Raw genomic sequence first — 24,252 nt, 5'->3', positions numbered from 1 at the left:
CCTTGATCAAAACAGTTATGGTATTGCTCTCTCACACAGAAAGACGCTGATCGTGAATGATGCAGGGCAGACAGAAAGGATTAGTGTAGATTATCCTGCACATTATTGGTAAGTCATTCACTCTGCCGTTATGCAACAGAAATTCTTCTCTTGTTGTGTGTGTGCTTGTTAAAGGGACCAGGCTGTATGCATGCTTCTATATGAATCTGACTTGTGAGTGTATAGTAACAGTAGTTGTTCCTTGTTGCCATGTTGTTTACACTCAGGTTGAGTTCATACGTGCGGTTTGGTACTTGGTACATGTTGCTTTTTGTCAAAACACGAATGCTGAAAATGGTCTAGGCGTTGATGTACAGGTGGGTAGGGGTCGTGTCTGTACTCGGGTGTTTCGTAAGGCGGGGGATGGGTAAGATGTCTATGTATTTGAGAGCCGAGTGGACATACTAAGGATGTCGGGTTGTAAACCAGTGTGCCGTAAATGTGTGGTTGGTGTTGTTACTGGACACCGAAACAGTAGGAAATGGTGGTATTTCCCGTGGTTTGGACTGTGTAGCTTCAAAAATCAGGATGTGATGTTATTAGTGTGACACTGTTTATTATGGTATTTATATCTCTCTCTTTATTAAATCCTTTATTTACTTAATTTTGGTGAAACTTGAAAACCTCTGCATACAGTTTAATATACTTTTCCCATTTGGCACCCATTCAGAAACTCCTATGAATTATGGTAGTGTGGTTTATCAGCAGTGTTGGAAGGCAGATGGCTGATGATGAGATTTGAAGGTGAAAGATGATAAGCATTCATCGCTCTGAAGGTAATTTTGCACAGAGCTGTAAGCATTTGAGCCGAGTCCAAATATGGATTTAAGTGGTGCGAGAATGCGGGCAGTATAGAGAGTTTTATCTGTGTTAGGCGGGGGTAGGTGTTTTTATTCACAGCCTGTCGCAGAGGTCAGACAGCTGCCCTGCACCATGACCCCAAATAACCTACTGGGGCCACTGGCTGAAAGAACAATGGAAAGGTCAGATGAGAGGGGAAAGAGGGAGGAAAGAAGAGAAAGGGGGTGGTATAGAGGAGAAAACAGAAAGAGGAACTGAAAAAGGAAAATACAGTCTGAAACACACACACACCAGGTTACCAGCAAGCCCACTGTAGACACAATAACTTCATCTGCTGGCAGTCACTGAGTTGCATGTGAGCAGTAGTGATATTAAAAGCTTTGCTGGATGCAGGTGAAGGTGCATCCTAACAGCTGTCATATGCCATTCATACAAGTGCGTCTGTTTTTGTGTGTTTGAGCACCATACATACCGCTTCTGTTCGAAAGCTTATTCCATGAAATTCACACACAGCTTGTTGATACAAAAGCTTGCATTTCCTGATTTGTAATGTAAATAAAACATCAACTTGCACGAGGAATAAAAATGCCATTTGTGTTTTAGATTTTAACATCTGGTGAATGGGTCTTCAGAACAGGAAGGATACCTTTTTAAAATCTTTAAAAGGGTTGCCTGGGTTAACAATGTTCTTTGGTGGTGGTGTACGAACATTGTCATCCACACAGACAGTACAAAGTACCCTACCCATGTGAACCATGGCCCCAGTACTTGATAGGGCTGCACGATTAATCAAATTTTAATCACGATCACGATTTTGGCTTCCCACGATCAAATTCGCGTGATCGAGCGATATTTAAAATGCGTGATTCCATTCACAGAACGCTCTTTTTTTTTTTTTTTTTTTTTTTTTGCAAAGCCAATCTAGCTCTCCGTAAACCACTGTCTGATCACATGGCTCCGCGAGCTCCAGTGCGCGAGAGAGACCGAGTGTGTCTGCGCGCGAGCTACAGTGAACAAGAGAGACGATTGTCCAAGCACACTCAAAAGTGCTCGAAGGATAGCATCCTCGAAATTACGGCTTCCGAGGATCCTTCCTTGACATTGAGAAACACCTCGAGTGTGTCTGCGTGTGAGCGATACCGGTTGTGTCTGAGACTGAGTGACAGTGCGCGTGAGAGACCGAGTGTGAGCATTAGTAAATTGCATTAATAAATTGGTATACATACTACATATATATAATTACTATATAAGAGCCATGAAAGTTCCATTAATGGACTCCAATAATCAGTATGCTAATACAAACGTCTTGTTTTGTACTATTGTCTAATAAATAGAAATAATTCGACCAGATAAACTTTCATATGGAGGATTAAATAGATTAAATGAATGCAGTAAGATTTCACAACTAATCACGGACTCATTTTACTTTTCTTAAGTGTCAAATAACAATGACTCTGAATTTCAATCATTAATCGAACTTCCATAGTGCATAGTTCTGCCTTGACATGTTCTCATTTGGTTAGGTTCTGTTATGGAATATTAGTTTTTTTATTGATTGTATATTTTGCACGTTTTATTCACATCCATTATGCAGGTACAATGCAAGTTTATATTTTGCTTCCTAAAATATACACAATGTAAAATAGTGCCTACTAGTTGCTACATTTTATTTGTTTTCTTTATTTTTATTTGTTAAAGAGATGCACTGAATTTTGGTGAATGAGAGCACCTGTTTTATTTTAATGCACATAGTTGTACATTAGCAGGAATAGGAATGTAGCACAATATGGATGTGAAAGCAGTTATAATTAGCCTATGTGACAAAGTTAGTTTTGGTTAAAATCAACAAATTATCGTGATAATTAATCGTGATCTCAATATTGATCAAAATAATCGTGATTATCATTTTGGCCCAAGTCGTGCAGCCTTAGTACTTGATGCAACGAAACAGTTTATAATATTAACTTATCCTATTTATTCATGAAATTAATAAAAAAATGTGCACTAATTAATACACAACGTGTGTCAGATTCAAACCAAAACCCAGATTGAACATTCAAGCTTAAACACTGAAGGTGTTTATTGAAGGAAATTAGAGGTGATAATGACTTGTTGTTTAAAGTGACATTTTGTGCCGTTGGATTAATGGAGATGTTGTGGTGATGCAGATGGATGGGAAGGAACGTGCACACGGCCACCCCATCTCACGCTGTCTCTGACATTACTGGGCCAGCAGGAGGGACCTGATCCCAAGCTCATCAGCTGATGTCTTTCTTCAACTGCTAAACACCTCACATTTATTACATCCATCATGACAGACAAAAGAACTGAGCTCAGCTTTTTGTGAGAGTCTATAAAACGCAAGATTTCAAAACCTAAAAATGTGTGTTTGAAAGATAGAAATAAACAGTGGTTAATGGTAAGGCAGTTAGCACTGGTTCTTTCCAGTTCTTTCAAGCTGAGTGTTTATCAGCAGAACGAGAGGCGGAAAAAGGTAGGAAGAGAGATGTAACGCAAGAGAGAGGTGGAGAGAAAAAAAAGGGAGTGCGATCATACAAAAGCCAGCCGCTCCTAGAAAGGAAGAATAAAGAGTTGGCAATGAGTGAGTGCTGTGATTGAAAGAGGGAGAACAAGAGAAAAGAGAGAGAGAGGGGGGTAAGTGAGTTCATTCGTGCTGTTGGCAGGCAGCCATGAGCTTGCCTGTGGGCGTCTGTATCCGTGCCAGGGCATGTGTTTCCCCTTCTGTCTGAGGGCCTATAGTCTCACTCTCTTTCTCATACAGATATCTCGCCTTCTCTTTCTCATTCCACAGGAATACTTTCCCGGTCTTTTGCTGTTCCTACTCTCTTTTCTCTCTTCCTCCTTTCTTGTTATCCTTCACACTCTCTCCCTGTCTCTCTTTCTCTCTCTTTTTGTTGTAGCAGTTGTTGTTTTTTTGTTCACAAAGCTGATGATGCCAGAGAACAGTGGTAAGTTTGTTTCCAGATTTCCACAGCTCATACTGTGCCAGTAGATCAGCCGAACCGGACACATGTGCAATTCACACCCAGTGTCTTTCTTTTTAAATAAATCTTAGTTCTCTGGACTCATTCATGTGAGTCTGGTCTGTGGATCCTTTCAACAGGCACATGATTAAGCCCATAATGCAAAATGTATGCTAATTGTAAACCATTACAAAAACAAAGCTAATTTTAAGATGACAACCTCAGTGTGATTTCATTGAAAGTTTCTTCTGATGTACGAGAATTAGCATCTTCTGTCATCACCAGCTAAGTACATTTGCTTTCCGTCTATACAAATGTGTCATGAAGAGATGATTATGATCCACAGGAATTATGTTAATAATAAAGAGGCTCCTCCTTCAAGAGAACTTCCAAATCTAAAATGCAATTTAAATGCAATTTAGAATGATTTTTTCATCTATTTCCAATAAATGCTCTTCTTGTGAACTTTCATTAAAGAATCCTGGAAAAAATGCATTATAGTTTCCACAAAAATATTGAGCTAAAATATTTATAATAAGAAGTAAATGTTTCTTGAGCACTAAATCAGCATATTAGAATGATTTCTGAAGGATCAAGTGGCACTGAAGACTGAAGTAATTATTCAGCTCTGAGCTCTGCCATCACATGAATAAATGATATTTAATAATAATAATAATAATAATAATAATAATTAATTAATTAAATAAATGCAGCCTTGGTGAACACCAACTTTCAAAAACATCAAAAATATTTCTGATCCCCAAAATTTTAACAGTAGTGTATCTGTTAGATGTGGTTATCTTCGGCATCACAACTCGTGCAAATCATAGATATAACCCAGAGTTTTCCTGAGGAGGTCTTATCAGACTTGTGTTGTCTGTGAGTTGTGTGATTGATTTGACACTGCAAGTGGGTTCATGTGTTAGAGTCTGCGACTTGCCTTCAGGATGACAAAGACTTTTTGTTTCACCTCAGAGATCCAAACATTCCTGGACTATTGAATCTCCTCCCCCAGCACACATACACCCAGCACAGTAAAGCATTCTGCTCTTTCCGTGTAAATCATTCAGTGACAGACAGGAAGGAAGAAGGATGGTAGTGTGCTCCTCTTTGTGTAGTAAAAGGGCCACAGGGGTTTAGAGCAGAGGATCTGACTTCGTTTTAATGTCAACGTATTTGATAACACTCAAGGACCTTGTTTTAGGTTGTAATGTACAAATAGAGACACACAACTGTTCTATGTCTATAGAGACTGACTTCTCTCACATGGTAATTTGTGTGTCAATGAGAGAGAGAGGTCGTGGGGCCCCTTGAGATGGCAGTGGGTTTGTGTGTTTATTGAGCAGTACAGCTAATGACGCGCAGCAACCACAGGGGGAAAAGCCCATTCAGAGAAGTGTGTCTGTTTGCATTTGTTTATTAGTGTGATATCACCACCTCCAGTTTATCTGAAGCCATAGACTGTAAAGGGCTGTTCTTTAACTTTTAACTAAACCGCCTGATGGCATTAGAGGGTTTGTAAATGTCACTCCATTGGATGTCCAGTGGTAAAAAAGTAGCTGTTTGGTTGGTCTACTAACTTTCTACCTACCACTGAACACCACAGATCTGTATGTCATCATTGTTCCCAAGATACTTTGCTTCACATGAGCTGTCTTTTGCTGCTAACTCGGAGGCGGCATGTTGTAGCTGTAAATGACATCATACTCAGATCCAAGTTGACCATGTTCCACTGCACAGGTCAGAAAACAAAGATGGACACGTTCAGGCAAACCTTTATTGTGCTTGCTCTTTCAGAATACAGATGCATAAAAAAGCGGTAGTTTGCACAGATAACCCTTAAGTGTCATGTACACAAATATAGTTTGGATAGTAGTGTACCACTGAGTTTGAGACCCAGACAAACAGAAGTGCGAATAAATAATATACTGCTGTTTGAATATGGTCGATGCACTGAGAACGGCCATATTTGATTCTGAAGTCAGGGTTTTTGTGCTTCCCCCTATTTTTCCAGTCGCAACTCTTGACTTGAGGGGGCCGTTCCAGTTAAAAGTTTATACTGGGGAGTGGGGACTTCCCCACGTATGAGGACGATTATTATTATTATTTTTTTTTACCTTTCATCTGATTGGTCAAACCGCTCCGCCTTCAGTACAAGCTTTTCTTTCTGTCAGGCAGAATAAAAGTCAGTAGTTTGGCACTGACAAATGCACTTTAATTAAATAATGTCTGAAATCACCACTCACTGTTAACTACTCGCTGTTTTCGTGCTGGAATTAGCCAATCTGTGTTGTGATGTCTCCACTCAGGATCGGTCACTTATCTGTTGCATGGCTGCCAGTTTCTCTGTAGTTTGTTAAACATGCTATTTGAGCAACGAGAACACAAATGAATAATACAATTCTGAACATCCTCCATAATAGAGCCCGACCGATAAAGGATTTTGAAGGCCGATACCGATACAAATATTTAAATTCCGATATATCGGCCGATATTTTTTTCAGAAACGCGCAACAAAACATTAACAGATTTCCCTAACATTAGTTATTTGTAGTTATTTATGAGTTTTAACTAAAGTAATATGATAATGCATTTTAATAAGAAACTTTTCTTTATTGTCACAACAGAACAGACTGATGATAGTGGCATTAGCTAGCTCTGTGGTTTGCTAGTCTATGATGAGCCATAGTTTAGCAAATTGTAAAACATACATTTTCAATATAACAGGAGAGATGATGCGTCTCATTGCTATAACTGTCACACTCCTATTACAGAAATACTTCAGTCACATTGTCAAAAGTTAAAAGGACAGTCAGTCTGCTACACTGTAACAATGTAACGTAATTATTACTAGCTAATTCCGTTTCACTCTCGGCAGCAAAACTGGACATGATGGTCACAAATTTGTCATGTTTTTTTCAGTTAAGAGAACTGATGGGGATGTTCTTTTAATTGTTATTCAAGCAATGTATGTATCGTGCCCAACGCAACGAGTGTTGCCAACAGGGATGGTGTAGAGTGCCCTCTGGTGGACAAACTATACAACTCCAACACTCATGACATGGTTCAAGAGTGTTTCGTCCGTTTTCATTTTATTTTTGAAATATTCATTTATCGGCCATTATAACTGCCGATACTGATAGTTTGGAAAATGCCTAATATCGTCCGATATATCGGTCTGGCTTTACGAAACCATATCCATCGAAACAGAATGGAACGGTTAAGCAAAGAGAACGGTTTGGCACGCTTGTCTTGGGTTTCAAAAACCTGTTTGCGAAGTGCTTGACAAAAATGTATGCGCTTAATTATTTTCTAATACATTTGAAAAAATAGTAGTGTTATTAATTATATTAATGTTGTTTGGTTGATATTATCTCTAGTTTTGTGCCACCTGTTGAAGACCGCTTTAGTGAAACCCAAATGAAAGGGCAAATGGTCTGCTGCTATTTCAACTTGCTTCAGCTTTCTGTGCTGTAGGAACATCCATCATACCACACAAGTAGGCCTGTATTTTAATTAAACAAATTACACTACTTGGCATCATGTTACAAAACAACCCTGTGGGTAATATCTGTTCACGATAGTTCTTGTAAGGTCTCTGCTTTAATATTATGTGAACCTATCCTGTAGTTATACTTGCTTGCGACTTTTTTTGCATGAGCATTGTATTCATGTCCATTGAATTCATGAGCATTATCTGGTGTGTTTTTGGGATCCATCCGTGTTGGGTTGGAACTTGGAACCTGGTGCTTTGCTTTTCTTGTCTCCGGTCCAGTTCACACAGGTGAAAACGGTGTTGATGAGCACCTTGTGGAAACACCACCTCTGATTGACAAGTTTTAAGACTGCAGTGTGCTCTTGGCCCTCCAGTCTCTCCTGCCGGACTGTTCAATGGTGCTTAATATAGGATTAAATATTAGATTAAAACATGGATTAAATGCATTTTATGGAAACATAGATATAAATGCAAAGTACTTCTTTGCTGCAGTTTTATTCTAGTTCAGTTAATATTTTGTTATCCATCTCAATAAAACGTTGTATAACTGCATGGGTTAAGCATGTATTACAGTATGATCTTTTGCCTGTTTTCACAAAGTACATCAATATTATATGATCCAGGCATTGTTTAATTCGATTTGTCTGTCCTCATTCAAATAGGTTAGAGTAGTATAAAAAATATAAGCAGGGATGTTAGTTGCTGTTTAAACTGACTTGGTTTAAAGGGACTTTAACTTTGTTTAGCCATAATGTGTATTTTTGTTGTACCTGTGAAACAGGGAGTTTTAGCATGCAGGACAGCTCACCATCGAGGCTAGAAAGAGATGAGAGGGGGATACAGAGTGATCCATTCATTCACACAATTTGCCGACATGTATCTGGCCAGCAGCAGGTGTTTTCTCTCTCTCTCTCTCTCTCTCTCTCTCTCTCTCTCTCTCTCTCTCACTTGTGATCAAACTCTCAGTTGCCCTTCCTTGTTGTTTTCTTAAATTAAGTGCAGTTAATCCCAAAGAGGTTGTTTTTGTGTCAATAAATGTTATTATTATTGTCATTAACAATTAATCTACCATGCTTTCTCTCTTTTTCTTTCCAGGTCTGTGACTGCCAGGAGTCAACATCCCATGATGCACAGCGTTTGTGACAAGACCACACTCACTTTTAAAGTGTAGAGGAAGTTGCATCGTCAGCATGTCCTCGCACCCTCAGCCAGTGCCTCAGGGGCGGAGGCCTGTGGACACTCGTCACCTTGCTAGTTCTGTATCTCTGCAGCTGAGAGCCCATACGGTACTGCACTCACTGTCTACAAAACAAAAACCTAAATCCATTTTCTTTTAATTTCTTATACAAAAAAAGCATTCACTTTTGTTATACACTCACCTAAAGGATTATTAAGAACACCATACTAATACTGTGTTTGACCCCCCTTTTACCCTCAAAACTGCCTTAATTCTACGTGGCATTGAGGGTGTACTCGCACTAGGCACGGTTGCCATGAACCGGGCCCGAGTACGATTGTCCCCAGCACGGTTAGCGCTCACACTGCATGCGAACCACGCCCGAGTCCAACTGAACCGTGCTCTGGCCCACCTCTTCCAAGCGGGCCAGGGCCGGCTAATCGAGCCGCGCCCGGGCACGGTTCGGAGCACTCACACTAGTCAAACGAACCGCGCTTTGGTGGTCAAACGCACTCGGGCACGGTTCAAACTGGCTAGTGTGAGTACACCCTGATTCAACAAGGTGCTGAAAGCATTCTTTAGAAATGTTGGCCCATATTGATTGGACAGCATCTTGCCGTTGATGAAGATTTATGGGATGCACATCCAGGGCACGAAGCTCCCGTTCCACCACATCCCAAAGATGCTCTATTGGGTTGAGATATGGTGACTGTGGGGGCCATTTTAGTACAGTGAACTCATTGTCGTGTTCAAGAAACCAATTTGAAATGATTCAAGCTTTGTGACATGGTGCATTGTCCTGCTGGAAGTAGCCATCAGAGGATGGGTACATGGAGGCCATAAAGGGATGGACATGATCAAACAATGCTCAGGTAGGCCGTGGCATTTAAACTATGCCATATTCTCACTAAGGGGCCTAAAGTGGCCCCACACCATTACACCACCACCACCAGCCTGCACAGTGGTAACAAGGCATGATGGATCCATGTTCTCATTCTGTTTACACCAAATTCTGACTCTGCCATCTGAATGTCTCAACAGAAATCGAGACTCATCAGACCAGGCAACATTTTTCCAGTCTTCAACTGTCCAATTTTGGTGAGCTCTTGCAAACTGTAGCCTCTTTTTCCTTTTTGTAGTGGAGATGAGTGGTACCCGGTGGGGTCTTCTGCTGTTTTAGCCCATCCGCCTCAAGGTTGTGCGTGTTGTGGCTTCACAAATGCTTTGCTGCATACCTCGGTTGTAGCAAGTGGTTCTTTCAGTCAAAGTTGGTCTTCTATCAGCTTGAATCAGTCGGCCCATTCTCCTCTGACCTCTAGCATCAACAAGGCATTTTCGTCCACAGGACTGCCACATACTGGATGTTTTTCCCTTTTCACACATTCTTTGTAAACCTTAGAAATGGTTGTGCGTGAAAATCCCAGTAACTGAGCAGATTGTGAAATACTCAGACCTGCCCGTCTGACACCAACAACCGTGCCACGCTCAAAGTTGCTTTCTTTCCCATTCTGACATTCAGTTTGGAGTTCAGGAGATTGTCTTGACCAGGACTACACCCCTAAATGCATTGAAGCAACTGCCATGTGATTGGTTGATTAGATAATTGCATTATTCTGAAATTGAACAGATAGTTCCTAATAATCCTTTAGGTGAGTGTATAATATGTTATAGTAATCTGTGTCTGTGGCTATCGTTACTACTAAGCATGCACACACTTGTGTGTACAATATAAATCGGAACACTGGCCCTGGTGTTTGGCTCAAATTTGCTAACAGAGGATTATCTTGTTTAGGATATGACCTGTTAGTCATGTGAGATTTGACCCTCAGCCAGCATCTTCATTCTGCAGATTACCGTTGCTCTTATTAACCCCACTGACATCTAGATCAGTGAGACTTAACCCTAGCCAGCCAAGTGGAACACTTCCTCATCCAAATCTTTGTTCATGTTATGTCCTTTCTCTGACACAAATCAGATTGTTTTTGTATAGCATTTGACTAAAAAAAAAATTGGTCATTCTTAATATTAGTCTAAACAATTTTTAGCCTAAACTAGCAATATAACTAGCAACTGTGTAACACTTCCGAGTTTTAGACTCTTAATTAAAGTTTATTGTAATTGATGGATTAGTTTTCGGAGTAGGTGCATGACTGATATGACGTGAGCAATTTCTTGCTACAAGTAAGACTTTAAGCTGTAACTAAAGGGCTGTACGAAATCTGTAAGCATTGGGTTGAGTACCAAGGACTTAGACTAATTATTCTCAGATTTAGCATTTAGATTTTTTTTCATGTTGTAAGGAGTATGATTAAATCTGGAAAACTTAAATTTAATGGAGAATATTATCATATAGCTTATACTTCAGCTTGCCACATATTTTATGCAATTTTATTTTCTGAGTTTGTGAAATGTGTGCTTCCTTTTAGGATGTTAGTGGACTGGTGGACTACCACCCTCATGCTCGTGACTACGGCTCCCATCTCCCCCATGGATCCCTTTCCCAGCCTCACCGCCGTAGGCCATCCCTTCTGTCTGAATTCCAGCCAGGCAGTGAAAGGTACACACAAACAAACATTTTGTGGCTGTCACGGTTGCTTTGCATTGAGATCTTGTCTATTCAGTCCTGTCCATTTATGGTTGTGACCACAATGACCAACATAGAAGACACTTTCACTCTCATTTAAGATGCTGCTTGAGGGAAGCATTTAGTATTACTGGACATAAAGTCATGTTTTATCACTGCCCATGTCAATTTTACTCTGCATTACTGCTCTTATGTAATGCTTATGCAATGGCTCTGTAGAATGTCACATTCTAAATGAGTGGATGAATTTTCTTTTAGCGTGATCCCTGAAGTGTTACTCTTGTAGGAATGCCTGTGCAATCCTATTAAAATAAGCTGCCATATTAGTTTAGTTTGCATATGTTGCCATAAACATTCTCAAACCAATAGTTTTTAACTTCTCAAAAAAAATGAAAATTCTGGAGATTCCCTCAAACATTGATTCACTTCAGCATACTGATTGAATATTTGTAATAAATGTGGAGTAATTTAATCCACATATATTATAATATAAAATCAATAATTTTAAAACTTTTTGTGAGATGCAATTTCACAAACAGCGTGAGTGTTTATCGGTGCTGCTTCGTCTTCTCTTTCCCGTCTCACAAAATAGGTTGCACAATGCAAGTGTCAAGCGATACTACTCGCGTTTAAGAGTCGGGACATGATGGAATTATCGCTTGCACAATCGAGCCTGCATCGTGCATCGCAAATGCATTGCATCATAACTAAAGTTGATAATTTTCACATCTTTTTAAGTCTTACCAGTTTAAGCATTTAAACGATTTTAAACTATTCAGTACTCGCGCTATCTGAGAGATGGATTTCTCTGCGTGCACACAAATAGCTCGCCAGTAGCAAAAGAATGTTATTTTTCACTGATTATATTGCTCTATCTGGAAAAAATGCATAAAATTGTGTACATTTTGGTCTTGGTTAGTATGCTCGTTAACACAGTCGGTTATGTCTTACTGTAAATAAGCATAAAATGCGTGACAGTGTGACAGACAGTATAATGAAAACAGTAATGGATCCGTGCTTTAGCCTTTAAAGTGACAGAAGCCATAAGTGTCTGTCTTTAATATTGTTGTCAAAACAACAAAAGATTGCTTTTAAAGTGTTAGTTCGCCCAAAAATGAAAATTATGTCATTAATGACTCACCCTAATGTCGTTCCAAACCCGTAAGACCTCCGATCATCTTCGGAACACAGTTTACGATATTTTAGATTTAGTCCGAGCGCTTTCTGTCCCTCCGTTTAAAATGTATGTACAATATACTGTCCTTGTCCAGAAAGGAAATAAAGACATCATCAAAGTAGTCCATGTGACACCAGTGGGGTTAGTTAGAATGTTTTGAAGCATCAAAAATACATTTTGTTCCAAAAATAATTTTCTTCCATTCCTGTTGTCAATGTTTCTTTTTAGAACAACTCACACCCAGTGGTAATTCAAGAAAAAATCTCTGAATACTCCACATGAAACTTCGGTCTTACGAACATTTGCTATCGTGTCAATTGATTTTGATTAATATGAGCGAGGGAGAGAGAGCAAGATTGATGGATGAGCAAGTTTGAAGATGGTGAGAGTGTGCACGTGACTAGGGCTCTCTCTCTGCTCGTTCTTTCAGTTAACATGGGCCGTCACAAGCGCAGCAGTCATCATCACTCACCGATCAAATAAGGCTTTGGCGGGGCAAAATTCATTTCGGTGGCCGCCAAAGAAATGTCAATGCAGGAAAAACCATATGTGGGTGTATTAAGAATAGAGGTGTTTCTTCTCAGTCTGAATGCTGAATGTTGTGTGTGTGTGTGAGCTGAGGTGTATAATCAGAGCCCAGTACAGTGGAACTGGATGTTCTCACAGGAGATGAACTAACACCCCCTGAGATTCAGAGAGCTGCTGGTAGAATGGATTAACTGGAATGCTGAAGTGATTGTGGGTGGGTAAGATGTGTATTTCTGCTCTTCCCCACTGCGGAATGGTTTGCTTACTTTTTTGATGGTGGTTCGACAGTAAAAATGAAAAACAATTAGTGCAAATTAAACATTGAGTGCAAAATAAAATTACAAATTTTGTAGCATGCACAATCACATCTTAAAATAATTGTTATGGAGTAGTAAGGCTGCACAATATGAATCAAAGGATCGAATGCACCTGGATCAATTTGTAGACCTTTTTTATTTTGATCTTTAAGTTTTGGCTGTGTAAATTGTGGTCTGCCTTTGGTCTTTTAAAGACATGAACCTTTTTTGTCGTTTTGTGATGACATAAGTGATAAGGGTTGAAACAGTGTTTTGTGGTCTAATCACCTTTTAGCCTCTTCAGAACGAGTGATAATAAGGGATAAAGGGAGATCAAAGCAACATGGATGGAAAGGAAAAGGGTTGGCCTACCGTGGTGTTTGAAAGTGTGCTAGTGAAAGTGAGATGGAATGATGGCAGTAGAGGGAGGAGAGACAGAGAGCATGGCAGCAGTACAAGAGCAAAGTTCCTCTATAATTGTTCAAACACTCAGCACACATGATCTGTCCTCAATTCAGAATGAGGTCAGGGGCCAGTTAAACCTCTCTGTGTCACTCTCTTGACTGTGTATGACGAATCCTGCCTGTAGATCAGATTATCTTGCCCTCTCACAGAAAGAGAGCAAGAGCATGGATGGAAGCTGCAGTGTAATACGATTATGTAAGTTATTGAAATTGGGTGATTTTGGTTATAGTGTATAGTTTCACAGATTGTGTTTTGCTAATGTACGTGCTATGTTTGCTTTGGTTTAGATTAGTTCCACCAGTGTTAGTTCCACCAGTTATTTTGATAATAATCTCCAACATATTATGTTTTAACAATTTTTGTTGAAACAAATTTACACAGACATGTTGTTCAGATGTGAAGGTATAAACTAAAACATCTCAAATATATAATTCATTTAATTTTTATTTAAAATTAATTGAATTATATGGATACATTGATAAAATAAATACAGAAAGACAAAACAAGCGTGTGAACATAGAGCCGCAGTAGATCGCATTTGAAAAACTTAATAGTAGACAAATGGAGGTACGCACTGTGCCCTCAATTACACATATGATGTTTTTCAATTTAAAAGATAATTCTGAAAGTCAAAAACGTCGCAGTTTGTCATAAAACAGAAGAGTAACATTTAGTTTTATGTGAAAATGAACTATGAACTCTATGAACTACATCTCCCGGGAAGCGAAACAACGAGTGAGATCCGCTGCTTGCGTGTGTGTAGTCTGGTACAAAACACTCAGGTACGACGGCGTAACGTTACGATTAAAACGTAGGACTATAGAAACAATGACAGACAATAGCCTCAGTAAAGTTAGCTTCATTCATTGAGAGAAAATATGCGCCTTTGGGGTTTGTAGTCTTTGTAATTACAGTCTTATACCTCAACGGTTTTACATCAAACTGCGACTTTCTTTACTTTAAAATGTATCTTTTAAATTGACAAACATCATATGTGTAATTCAGGGCACAATTCAAACGAGATCAAAATATTTTTTATCTCTCGCCATTGACTACCATTCAATATTTTTCCGTAATAAGGTCCCATGGTGGTCGACTGGAAGGGGAGGGACTTAGGCTCTCTATTGGGTTAGCTGCGCAACGTGATTGGCTCATCATGTTTGAGGTCGTGGCTTAGCCATAGGTCAATTGTGTGTTTTTGTTCGCACAAAAGAGAACTATATCATGTGTGCTGTCTTGTGCGCACGCATGATTCTGGCGCGAGTCTTTCTCTGTGTGTGTGTGTGTCAGTCAACGCCATCTTTTTTAGTCTTGTAACGAATCAATGGTTTAAGCATTTGTATGAATAAGAGCGCGGATCATGTAACACTAGCCAAAGGATGACAAAAATGAACAGATAGGCCTACTGCGTTAATTGTGTTAACAGATCTAATGTTTAATTTAAAATCCCAGAATTTTACGTCAATTAACCGCATAGGCTTGACATCGCAATTGCGATATAATTAATTGTGCAGCACTAATAGAAACCCTATTGTTTCAGTTTCAAAAATTTGATGTAATAATGGTTATTCACACAATGCAAGTTTAATCAAAGCCAATTCCAATGTGACTTTGGTTCTTTGAACTCTCTGACTTTGATTTCAGGCCAGAATTGAGCAGTTGTGTGTGTGATTTTATATAATAAGGAAAGGGTCTGACATCTTTTCTTCTCTTCACTTCAAGTGCTCTTAAAGTGTCATTTTGGCTGTAGTATTCACATATCATTATAATGTCCCTCCCTGCTCTCTGTTTCATTGTCTGTGTGGTGTGGTACTGGCACGCACGCATGCATTTACGTCAGCATTTGTTTGCGTTAATCACGCTCTGTGCTGGAGTCTATGTGTACTGTTTATTTAAGCTGGTTAGACCATGAAATGGATCTGAGGTATACACCCATTCTTGTTCTCAACGGAGTTCAATCCACTCACTTAGGCACACCCATTTATGCACAAGCGCTATATTTTTAAACCTCTAGTTTGTCTTAATCTTAATGACCTGATTTCACCTCTGAATGTTTTTTACTTATTTAAATGCAAAGTTTGTGCACGGTATTATAGTTTTTATAAGTATAACAGACAGTCTGCAGTGTGTGTGATCTGTGGGGAAACTAATGGGGATGTGTAGATGTATTGCGTAGGGGTATTGCGTACACGTGTGTATTTTTAGTGTGTTCATATGTGTCTGATCTCTGGCTTTGGCACAGGATGGGAAAGTCTTTAAGCTGTGTGTGTGTGTGTGTACATGTGGTTTTAGTGTGATCTGTTCTGTTGCCGTTTAGGGTTATTGGGTTTATGTGTGTAATATATGTGTTTGCTCTTGATCAGTCTGAGCTACAGGAAGGCCTGTGAACCACTTGACCACACAAAGTACAGCAACTCACCCTATTAGTGCCTCAATCAAAATGCATACATGTAAGTCTGCATGATTAATCAAAATAATATAAGTTTGGGTCGCTTATAACATGCATTTGGGAACTCAACATGTCATGCGGCAACTGTCTTTCAAAACAATGAGAAGGTCTGCTCACTGTGGTTCTCCACAAAAAAAAAAAATGTTTATTGTTTGAAAAAGAAGAAATTAAGATAAATTACATATGTAATGTATTACAGTTGTACTGTTCTCTCTGTGGGGTGCTTTTCAATTATTACTTTTGCTTTTCAATTATTACTCAATTATTACTTTTTATTATATTTTTTTTTTTGAAAGTGAAACATTACAATAGTGATGATTTATTTAAATAATAATAATTAAATTAATAAATAAAAAAGCTCAATCTTCCCCCACACAAATCGTGCAGCCACAGACTCACTTTGGACGGGGATGAAGCATTGGCATCGAATCACACTCTGTATTATTGCTGCTTTGTAGAATCAGATGTAACACAGGAAGGACAGATGTTTGGTTGACTTAAAGTGAGAACAAGAGACGTGTGTATGTGAGATTGATGTGAATAATGTATTTGTGTGAAGTTCAAGCACCTCTCTTTTCCACTTATATCACACAATCTTTCCACCACCATCAAGGTCAGTCAGTACACTACTCGCACTCTTGTGTGAAAAGGCTCACTCCTGTACCAAGCACCGCAAGGCACTGTTGCCTTCAGCACTCAAACATTGCCATGGTTATACTCATCTTTGGTCCGAAAGGCCTGTACTTACTTAGCCCATGATTTGTGGAGTAATTGCAGAGATCATCATGACCTGTCCTGACTGGTCTTGTATTACTGGTTGTTTCAGTGGACTCATCCTTATTAAATGTCTAGTGCTGGTGATAAGTGCTGGTTCGTATGTCTATGGGGAATCTCAGTCATCCATAACATTGTATTGTATTTTGTAGATTTTGTTTTGGACAATGTTTATTTTCTCTCAACTATGAGAAATATGTTATGAGTGTTGTTAAAAGTAGACTTTTTAGGCAGTGCATCCTTTCCAAAATTATTAATTGCTAGTTGATGTTACACATTTAGTTTGACTTCATTCTGGTTTGAAACACCCACTTTTTCATGATCCAATTAATCCCCAATTAATAAAATGAAGTCTTGCCCGAACTTAAAGTGTCGTGTATTACTGGAATCATTATTCAACCATTTGAGCTCTGTTGTGTTTTGTTGAAGTAACTGCTGTTAAATGTCAACTTAAGTGTGTGTAAAAACAATGAGTCCACTTTGTCAACCTTTTCATCCTGACATTCTTTTGAAATCAGGTTAATGTCTGTATTTTAGCCATAATTCACTTCTCCTCCTGCTCTTTTCTTCCTCTACAGAGGTCAAGAGTCCCACATCCGATATGAACACATTTACCTGCAGGACCACAGCAGCCAATCAGAAGTGGAGTACTCTGAGATGAAGCGTCCTCGCTTGGAAATCGGGACTGATTCTCTTATTCGTCACTCAGCCCATCGTCAGCCCCTCAATGTGGGTGGAGCTGAGGAAATGGCAAAGGTCAGCAAATCTAATTTACAGATTGTTGTTAAAACCCAGATGCCAGATTAGTATATATTGCTAATTACTGGATATGTCTGCCTTTGGCGGGAATCAAGATACTAGTGAATTGCCAATTACAATCTACAACCAAGAACTTGTTTTAACTTTTTTGCCTCAAATCTACACTACATTGAATACTTCAATGATGCATTAAATTGCTTAAAGGTAAAGCACAATCAGCCTGTCTCTATCGCACACATGCGGGAGAAATACTAAATTCAGAATCGCGATGCATTGAAGAATAAAGCTTTAAAGTTAACGTTCTGGCTCTGAATCCTCAGGCTTGTGCGTTGTGATTATTGTGGGATTAGGCTATTGAAAGGATGATGGATCCTGCATGCTACATGGTTTGACTGTAGAGAAGAGTGAGAATAAGTCTGTTCAGCAGATTATCACTTAGTCCATATTTATTGGCCTCATAAATCAGCCTGTCATTTTTCATTGGCCTGAGTCTTTATCACCCGGCCAACACTGCCATTTACCACCACACAAGCCTGCTAAGAAGAGCAGTGTTTCCCATACATTGATTTATCTGTGGTATCAGCACGTGATCAGCTCTGCGTCTCAGTTCACAGTGAATGACTGCAGTGAACTGTGCATGTGCTGAGTTCAGCTTGCATTTGGGAATGCAGTTATGCATTATTGCATAAGCATTTCACAAGATTTGTAATGAGACTCGTTTGTAAACTTGTTTTCCACCAAAATAAAAACTTGACTGCATTTTCTGTCAAAATAAAAGCTCGGCATGCCTCCGAAGCCCCTTAGAGGGACCGGGGACCACCCACTAAAGTATAAAAAATCCTGTGGGAAACACTGAACAGATATGTGTGTCTAGATACTGTTTGGGTTGTGACTGTCTAAAAGATTGCATCTTAGAGAGTTATGTCAGTAATAGCAGAATCTCTGAGTTCTGGCAGTTGTGGCTTTATTTGTTAGGTTTTGAAGGAATGAATATGTGAATGAATGTGGTGTAACGGTAAACGGCACTGGCAGATGTTTGGAATAACTCTGCAACATCTTAGGAACTCACTTTTCTAGGTCAGGGGCTCTGTGAAGGGGGTGTGTGTGTAGGTGGAGTATATGCAGCCTCTTTATAAAAACATACTGCTGCCTCACACCATGTGAGATTAATTTCTGGTGCTTTACAACTATAGGTGTCACCAGATTGTATCAGGTTTTACCAAGTGTGCATCACATAGCCAATAGTGAGAGTGTTTATTGACTGTTTGAGAGACTCACACTATTCTCTTCTTCACAACAAGACTCGGGAGACGAGTCAAATTGTGCAGAAGGAGGCACGATGCTGCTGTTGGCAAAAGTTTAAAAGAATTTTCAGAGATGCAACGTATCACAAAACTCACAGTTCTGTTTTTGAGTCGCGGATAAGATCATTTTTCGGTCCAGCAAAAAGTTCAGACATTGTTAAAGACAAGTGAACAGTCAGTAAAAAATTAAGAACAAATACACAAGCATAGATAAATACAATAGAAGAAAGTTACAAATAAAATAAGGTCTAATGGTAGTATTCTGGTACTGAAATGTAACAATTAAATGTAAAATAACACTGCATAGTTTTTACTATATAAACTAAATATAGATGAATATTTGTTTAAGCTGTCTTTAATATATATATGTAAACAATAAGGTACGAGAGGCTGTGCTTTCCCGTGAATAAAGAACGGCTGAAGGGCGTTGTTAGGCACGACACGAAACGGAGTATGTATTAGTGCAAATTTCATGAAGTAAAATCACTAAAAGCCTTTTTTCCACTAGAAAAAAATAGTGCCTGACCGTGAACAGCAACAACGTTCCAATGTGTAATATGCATGAAAGCTCAAATAAAAACAACATAGGAACTAAAATGTTGTGCAGTGATAAAAAGAACACAAAGCACAACTATCGACTAATCAGAATCAAGGATTGGAACTAACCGTTTTACATATATATATATATATATATATATTAGGGCTGTGCAAAAGTTAATTGCGATTAATCGCATCCAAAATAAAAGTCTGTGTTTACATAGTATATTTGTGTGCGCTGTATATAATTATTTTGTATATATAAATAGACACACATGCATACATATGTTTAAGAAAATGTGTTATTCCTATATAAAATATTTATATTTATATAATATAGATTATGTATTTATATATATATATACAGAATTCAAGCTCAAATAATTCTTAAATATATACATGCATGCATAGGTATTTATATATAGAAAATAATTATATACAGCACACACAAATATATTATGTAAAACAGACTTTTATTTTGGATGCGATTAATCGCAATTAACTTTTGCACAGCCCTAATATATATATATATATATATATATATATATATATATAACAATTACTAAAAGTAAAATTTCACAATTATTGATAGCTGCATTCAAATATTAGTTTTTGCTGAAATAGCGTGTAAAAGATCCTCAAAACATATTTTTTTGTCTTTATTATCTTTATTAGTCTTTTGTTGTTCGATTAACATTGACACTGACTAAACCAGTAATTTGGGCTGCTGTCACTTTGAGACCGAATGCACGGATCCAATATACTGTTACACACGTTTACTTTCTCAACTGTTTACATTCACTTAAAGGGATACTCCACTTTTTTGGAGATAGGCTCATTTTACAACTCCCCCAGAGTTAATCTGTTGAGTTTTACCATTTTTGAATCCATTCAGACTATTTTCTGATATTTAGAAGAATGCCAGTAACCAGACAGTTTCTGGTCTCATTGACTTCAATAGTACATTTCAATGAGACCAGAAACTGTCTGGTTACTGACATTATTCTAAATATCAGAAAATCGGCTGAATGGATTCGAAAACGTTAAAACTCGACTGTTTAACTCTGGGGGAGTTGTAAAATGAGCCTATTTCCAAAAAAAGTGGAGTATCCCTTTAAAAAAATAACTGTCTGTGCTTACGACATTACGAAAAATGTTTGTGTAGGGTATTTGACCGCAGTACTTTGCCTATGCGCATTCCACTCCGTCTCAGACTTGTGCACAGAAAGCTGCCTTGGGAATAGTATCTCTTTCGTGGCTAAATGCTCTTTTAATGACACTGTTTATTATCAGACACCTCCCGCAGTTTAGCAACAGTAGACTGCATTTTACAACACTTACTTATTTGGCTGATTTGTACATTAAGTTTGGCTTAGGGGAGGAACGAAACAACCCGTAAAGTGACAACAAGATAATCAAGGTAAAATGATTATTGCTCTGCTTTCATAATCATTGGAAGACAAAATCTAAACCGAAAATCATTTGCGTTAATCACGCAGCCCTACCCTTTATTGTGCATCTGAGTTTGTGTGTGCGTGCAGCAGGATTAAGGTCACTGTGATCACACCTCCTGCTTGTGGCGTGATGTAAAGGGCAGAATCATTACACCCTTAGAGCAAGCCTGCGTTAGTGGTGCTCTGAGGTCAGGGTGATCACGCTCTCAATCCAGAGTTGTTGTGTTGAGTTGTTATGACTTCTCCCTAAAGCTTTTTTGTATTTTTAGCAGCTATGACAATATGGGGCTTGCAGGGAGAACTGAGTGTGTGTGACTGTGTGTAGGTGGAAACCATTGTGCAACAGTAATTAATTAGTAATGGAGCTGACCTAGATGTGACGGTTGAGCGATAGAGGATATTTACATGAGGATTTGAGTAGGGCTGTAGTCAACCAAAGAAATCCTTAGTCGACCAAAGTCTTTAACTGCGCAACGATTAGTCGATTAGTCGAAAAAACAACAAAAAAAAACCAACCTGTTTTGATTAAACATGTTTTAAACAATTGTCATTGAGCATTTATAAAACAACAACGAAAAAACATCACAAATAAATAAAACTATAATAATAATACAATTCTTTGAAAATTAAGTGATTTTTTTTTAACTGCAAAAAATGAAGAGCTCTGTCCTAGGTCTTTAGTAACAGTCGCAATCGCGCACCTGACCACACCACACGCTGCAAAAAATATAACTCTGCCACATAATGAAAAATCCCAACAAAAGCTCTCGTTTATACAGGCTTTATATTCTTCTTTACTTTCAAAGCTATGGGTTAACTTTCGTCCTGACGATCAAGGCGTTTTAAAACAACACACAAAAAACCCAAATAGCCTAAAAACAATCCTAATAATAGGCTGTAGGACCGCGTATAGGTTTATTTTCGTTTTGTTGCATTATTTAGGCTATTTTAAAATGCGTCAAGTGCACAAATAAAAACGGAAACATTAAGAAAACACAATCTATTGAGTCAGCAGGATATAGCCGTTAAAAGGCTGCTCACGTCTTTTGCGCGCTCAAGTTCGATTTCAAATGTAGGCGCGCGACTTGATGGAGCAACGCGATCGCCTCCTTCCACAGTCTTGTCGTCTTTGTTTTAAAATGCAGCCAGACAAAAGATTTAGATTTCCTGGACATTTTGTCGACTAAAGCCAAAACAAGCAGCGTTCTAACTGAATGAATACAGCTTCCCTTACCGAGCGCAAAGCAGCAGCGCAGCCGGCCACAGGTGCGGTTCCCAAGTGTATTATGTGTGTGCGCTAAACTGTGGCGCAGTTACAAAAATAGCCTAAATTAAAGCATTTTAAAGTCGGGGACAAAACATAGGCTAATTATGTTTAGAATACAGTAATAAATAACTGCTTATAAAGGAATAAATATCAAGGAGTAAATCATTGAAAAATTCTTTCTATTGGTAAAAAAAAAAATGCAACTGGTCGACCAATAAGAATGTCAGTCGACTAAACGACTAAAGTTGACAGCCCTAGATTTGAGCATGTTTGTGTGAGAGACAGGCAGTGGGACTTTTGAAAGGACACTCAAGTCAAATTGGACTGAGGAGATCTCGCCCTCTCTTTATGTAAGAGCTGTCATACTCGATGACACTCATGAAACTGAGCGAGTGGAACTGAAAGCTCAGAGTGGGGAAGAGTCTCTCACATACACTATTGTGGGTTGTGTATGCCATTTGCAGCATACCTGCAACACACACTGACAGGTGTGAACCAGCACATCTGTATCTAATCGCTTGTTACAGCCCAGGGGGTCAGGTGACTCTTGTTACACTGACGGGCTATGATTCATATTATGTGCTATTGAGTCTGAGCTCAGAACTGGATTTTACCTGTTCTTAAGTCTCTTTAGAGTGACTAATGCTGATCTGTGCTGGGATTAGGGAAGGGCAAAAATTAGATTTTTAAAATGTGGTCATTTTTCGATACCAATTCGGTCTTTTTTATGTATTTATTTTTGCAGACGTGTAATTACAATATCCTTATCCTTACCCGACCATATCATTCAGCGCTTAACATGGCGGATGCAGGTGCGCTTTTCAACGTGAAAGACGTTCCGAACAGTAGAAGGAACTGTCCTGATTGGGCTTTTCACACCTTGTCAAATTAAGCAAGAAGACATGAAAGAACTTGAGTTCACTGTTTAAGAAGTTTTGTGTGTGCACATCTGAAGCACACACAGAAAGCTGCTTGTCTCAATTAGACGGCGTGCAAATACTGATTGGTCACTTACTAGTAGGGCTGTAAATATTAATCGATTCGTATATCGATCCACAGATTATACAGCCCGACGAGTCGATGCATCGACGCGTCCGCAAGAGTATCGATTAATGTGTTTATTTTGTCGCCTGTCTGTTCGCCTGTCTATTTTCAGCATCAGCTCCGACATGTGCGTAAAATCTGGTCGCGCTAACCTCATTACTGTCTTCTACTCCACACCGCTTCAGACGCGTTACTTGCGCTTCACAGTCTATATGTTCACACACATTGAGTTTGACTTTCAAGAGCGATGGAACCATCAGAGCGAGCTGGCAATGAAAGTGAAAAGAAAGTGAAATTTTGGCTTCAGGAAAACAGATGGAGCAGTGGTAAGAGATGGTGCCGTTAGTGTAACACACATTATGTGAATATCGTGATCTGAGATAAATTTGTATTTGAAAAAGACTTTTGTATTTTGAAAATGAGTTATTTGAATATAAACTACCGTTCAAAACTTAGGAGTCAATAATTATGTTTTTCTGTTGAAGGTGGATGTGGATGTTTCTTACTACCGGAAGTTCAGATGATCTTTTCCAGTGACAATTATTATGTTGGTCATACTTCCAAAAAGAATAATCTGTGATTCTGAATGCCAATATCCCCACTGGCACGGTTACTGACAGCCTCAGTCTCAAAGATTGTGTTCATCTGCGCTGTGCCGTGTCGAGGGTGTCGAAGTACAACTCGTGTAAAGTTGATAATTCCGCGAATGACTGTAATTGCAGATTTCGAACAGAGATGGTGATGACAAAGATCTTCATTTCACTCAGACATGTTGTACATGCACACATCGAATATAAATAGCAATCTTTTTGTGCTTTAAATATTGTGCTTTAGTCCATATCGCAATTTGATCAAGTGTATAGTCCTGCTTTTGATGTATTAATATACATTTTTGTATCACGGAAATCATAACTCACCAAGTCTGCATTTGTTTGATCAAAAATTCAGTAAAAATAGTAATATTGTGAAATAGTATTAACATTTAAGTTAATTTTTCTGCATATTTTAAAGTGTAATTTATTCCTGTGATGCAAGGCTGAATTTTCACAATTTTTTTCTGAATTTTCACTTTTAAACATCTGACAATATAGTATTCAAAATACATTTTATATATAGA

The 24,252-nt window shown here is 38.6% G+C and overlaps 1 protein-coding gene across 6 annotated transcripts in view; it reads left to right on the top strand.

The window, feature by feature from the left end:
• ncor2 (nuclear receptor corepressor 2) overlaps positions 1 to 24,252 on the top strand; it is a 100,666-nt gene that overhangs the window by 20,026 nt on the left and 56,388 nt on the right. For 5 of the 6 annotated variants that reach the window (XM_089119492.1, XM_089119489.1, XM_089119490.1 and 2 more), the window contains exons 2-4: positions 8,416 to 8,606; positions 10,924 to 11,054; positions 17,349 to 17,526. In XM_089119492.1, the coding sequence (XP_088975618.1) occupies positions 8,511 to 8,606; positions 10,924 to 11,054; positions 17,349 to 17,526 (405 nt within the window). In that variant the 5' untranslated portion in view covers positions 8,416 to 8,510. Of the gene's footprint in view, positions 1 to 89; positions 109 to 8,415; positions 8,607 to 10,923; positions 11,055 to 17,348; positions 17,527 to 24,252 lie in introns of those variants that run through there. The other variant, XM_089119488.1, reaches the window with a different exon arrangement.

The sequence above is a fragment of the Pimephales promelas genome, chromosome 14 (genome assembly GCF_988280905.1).
Source record: "Pimephales promelas chromosome 14, fPimPro1.hap1.1, whole genome shotgun sequence".
NCBI lineage: Eukaryota > Metazoa > Chordata > Actinopteri > Cypriniformes > Leuciscidae > Pimephales > Pimephales promelas.
This window is presented reverse-complemented; position numbering and strand designations above follow the sequence as displayed.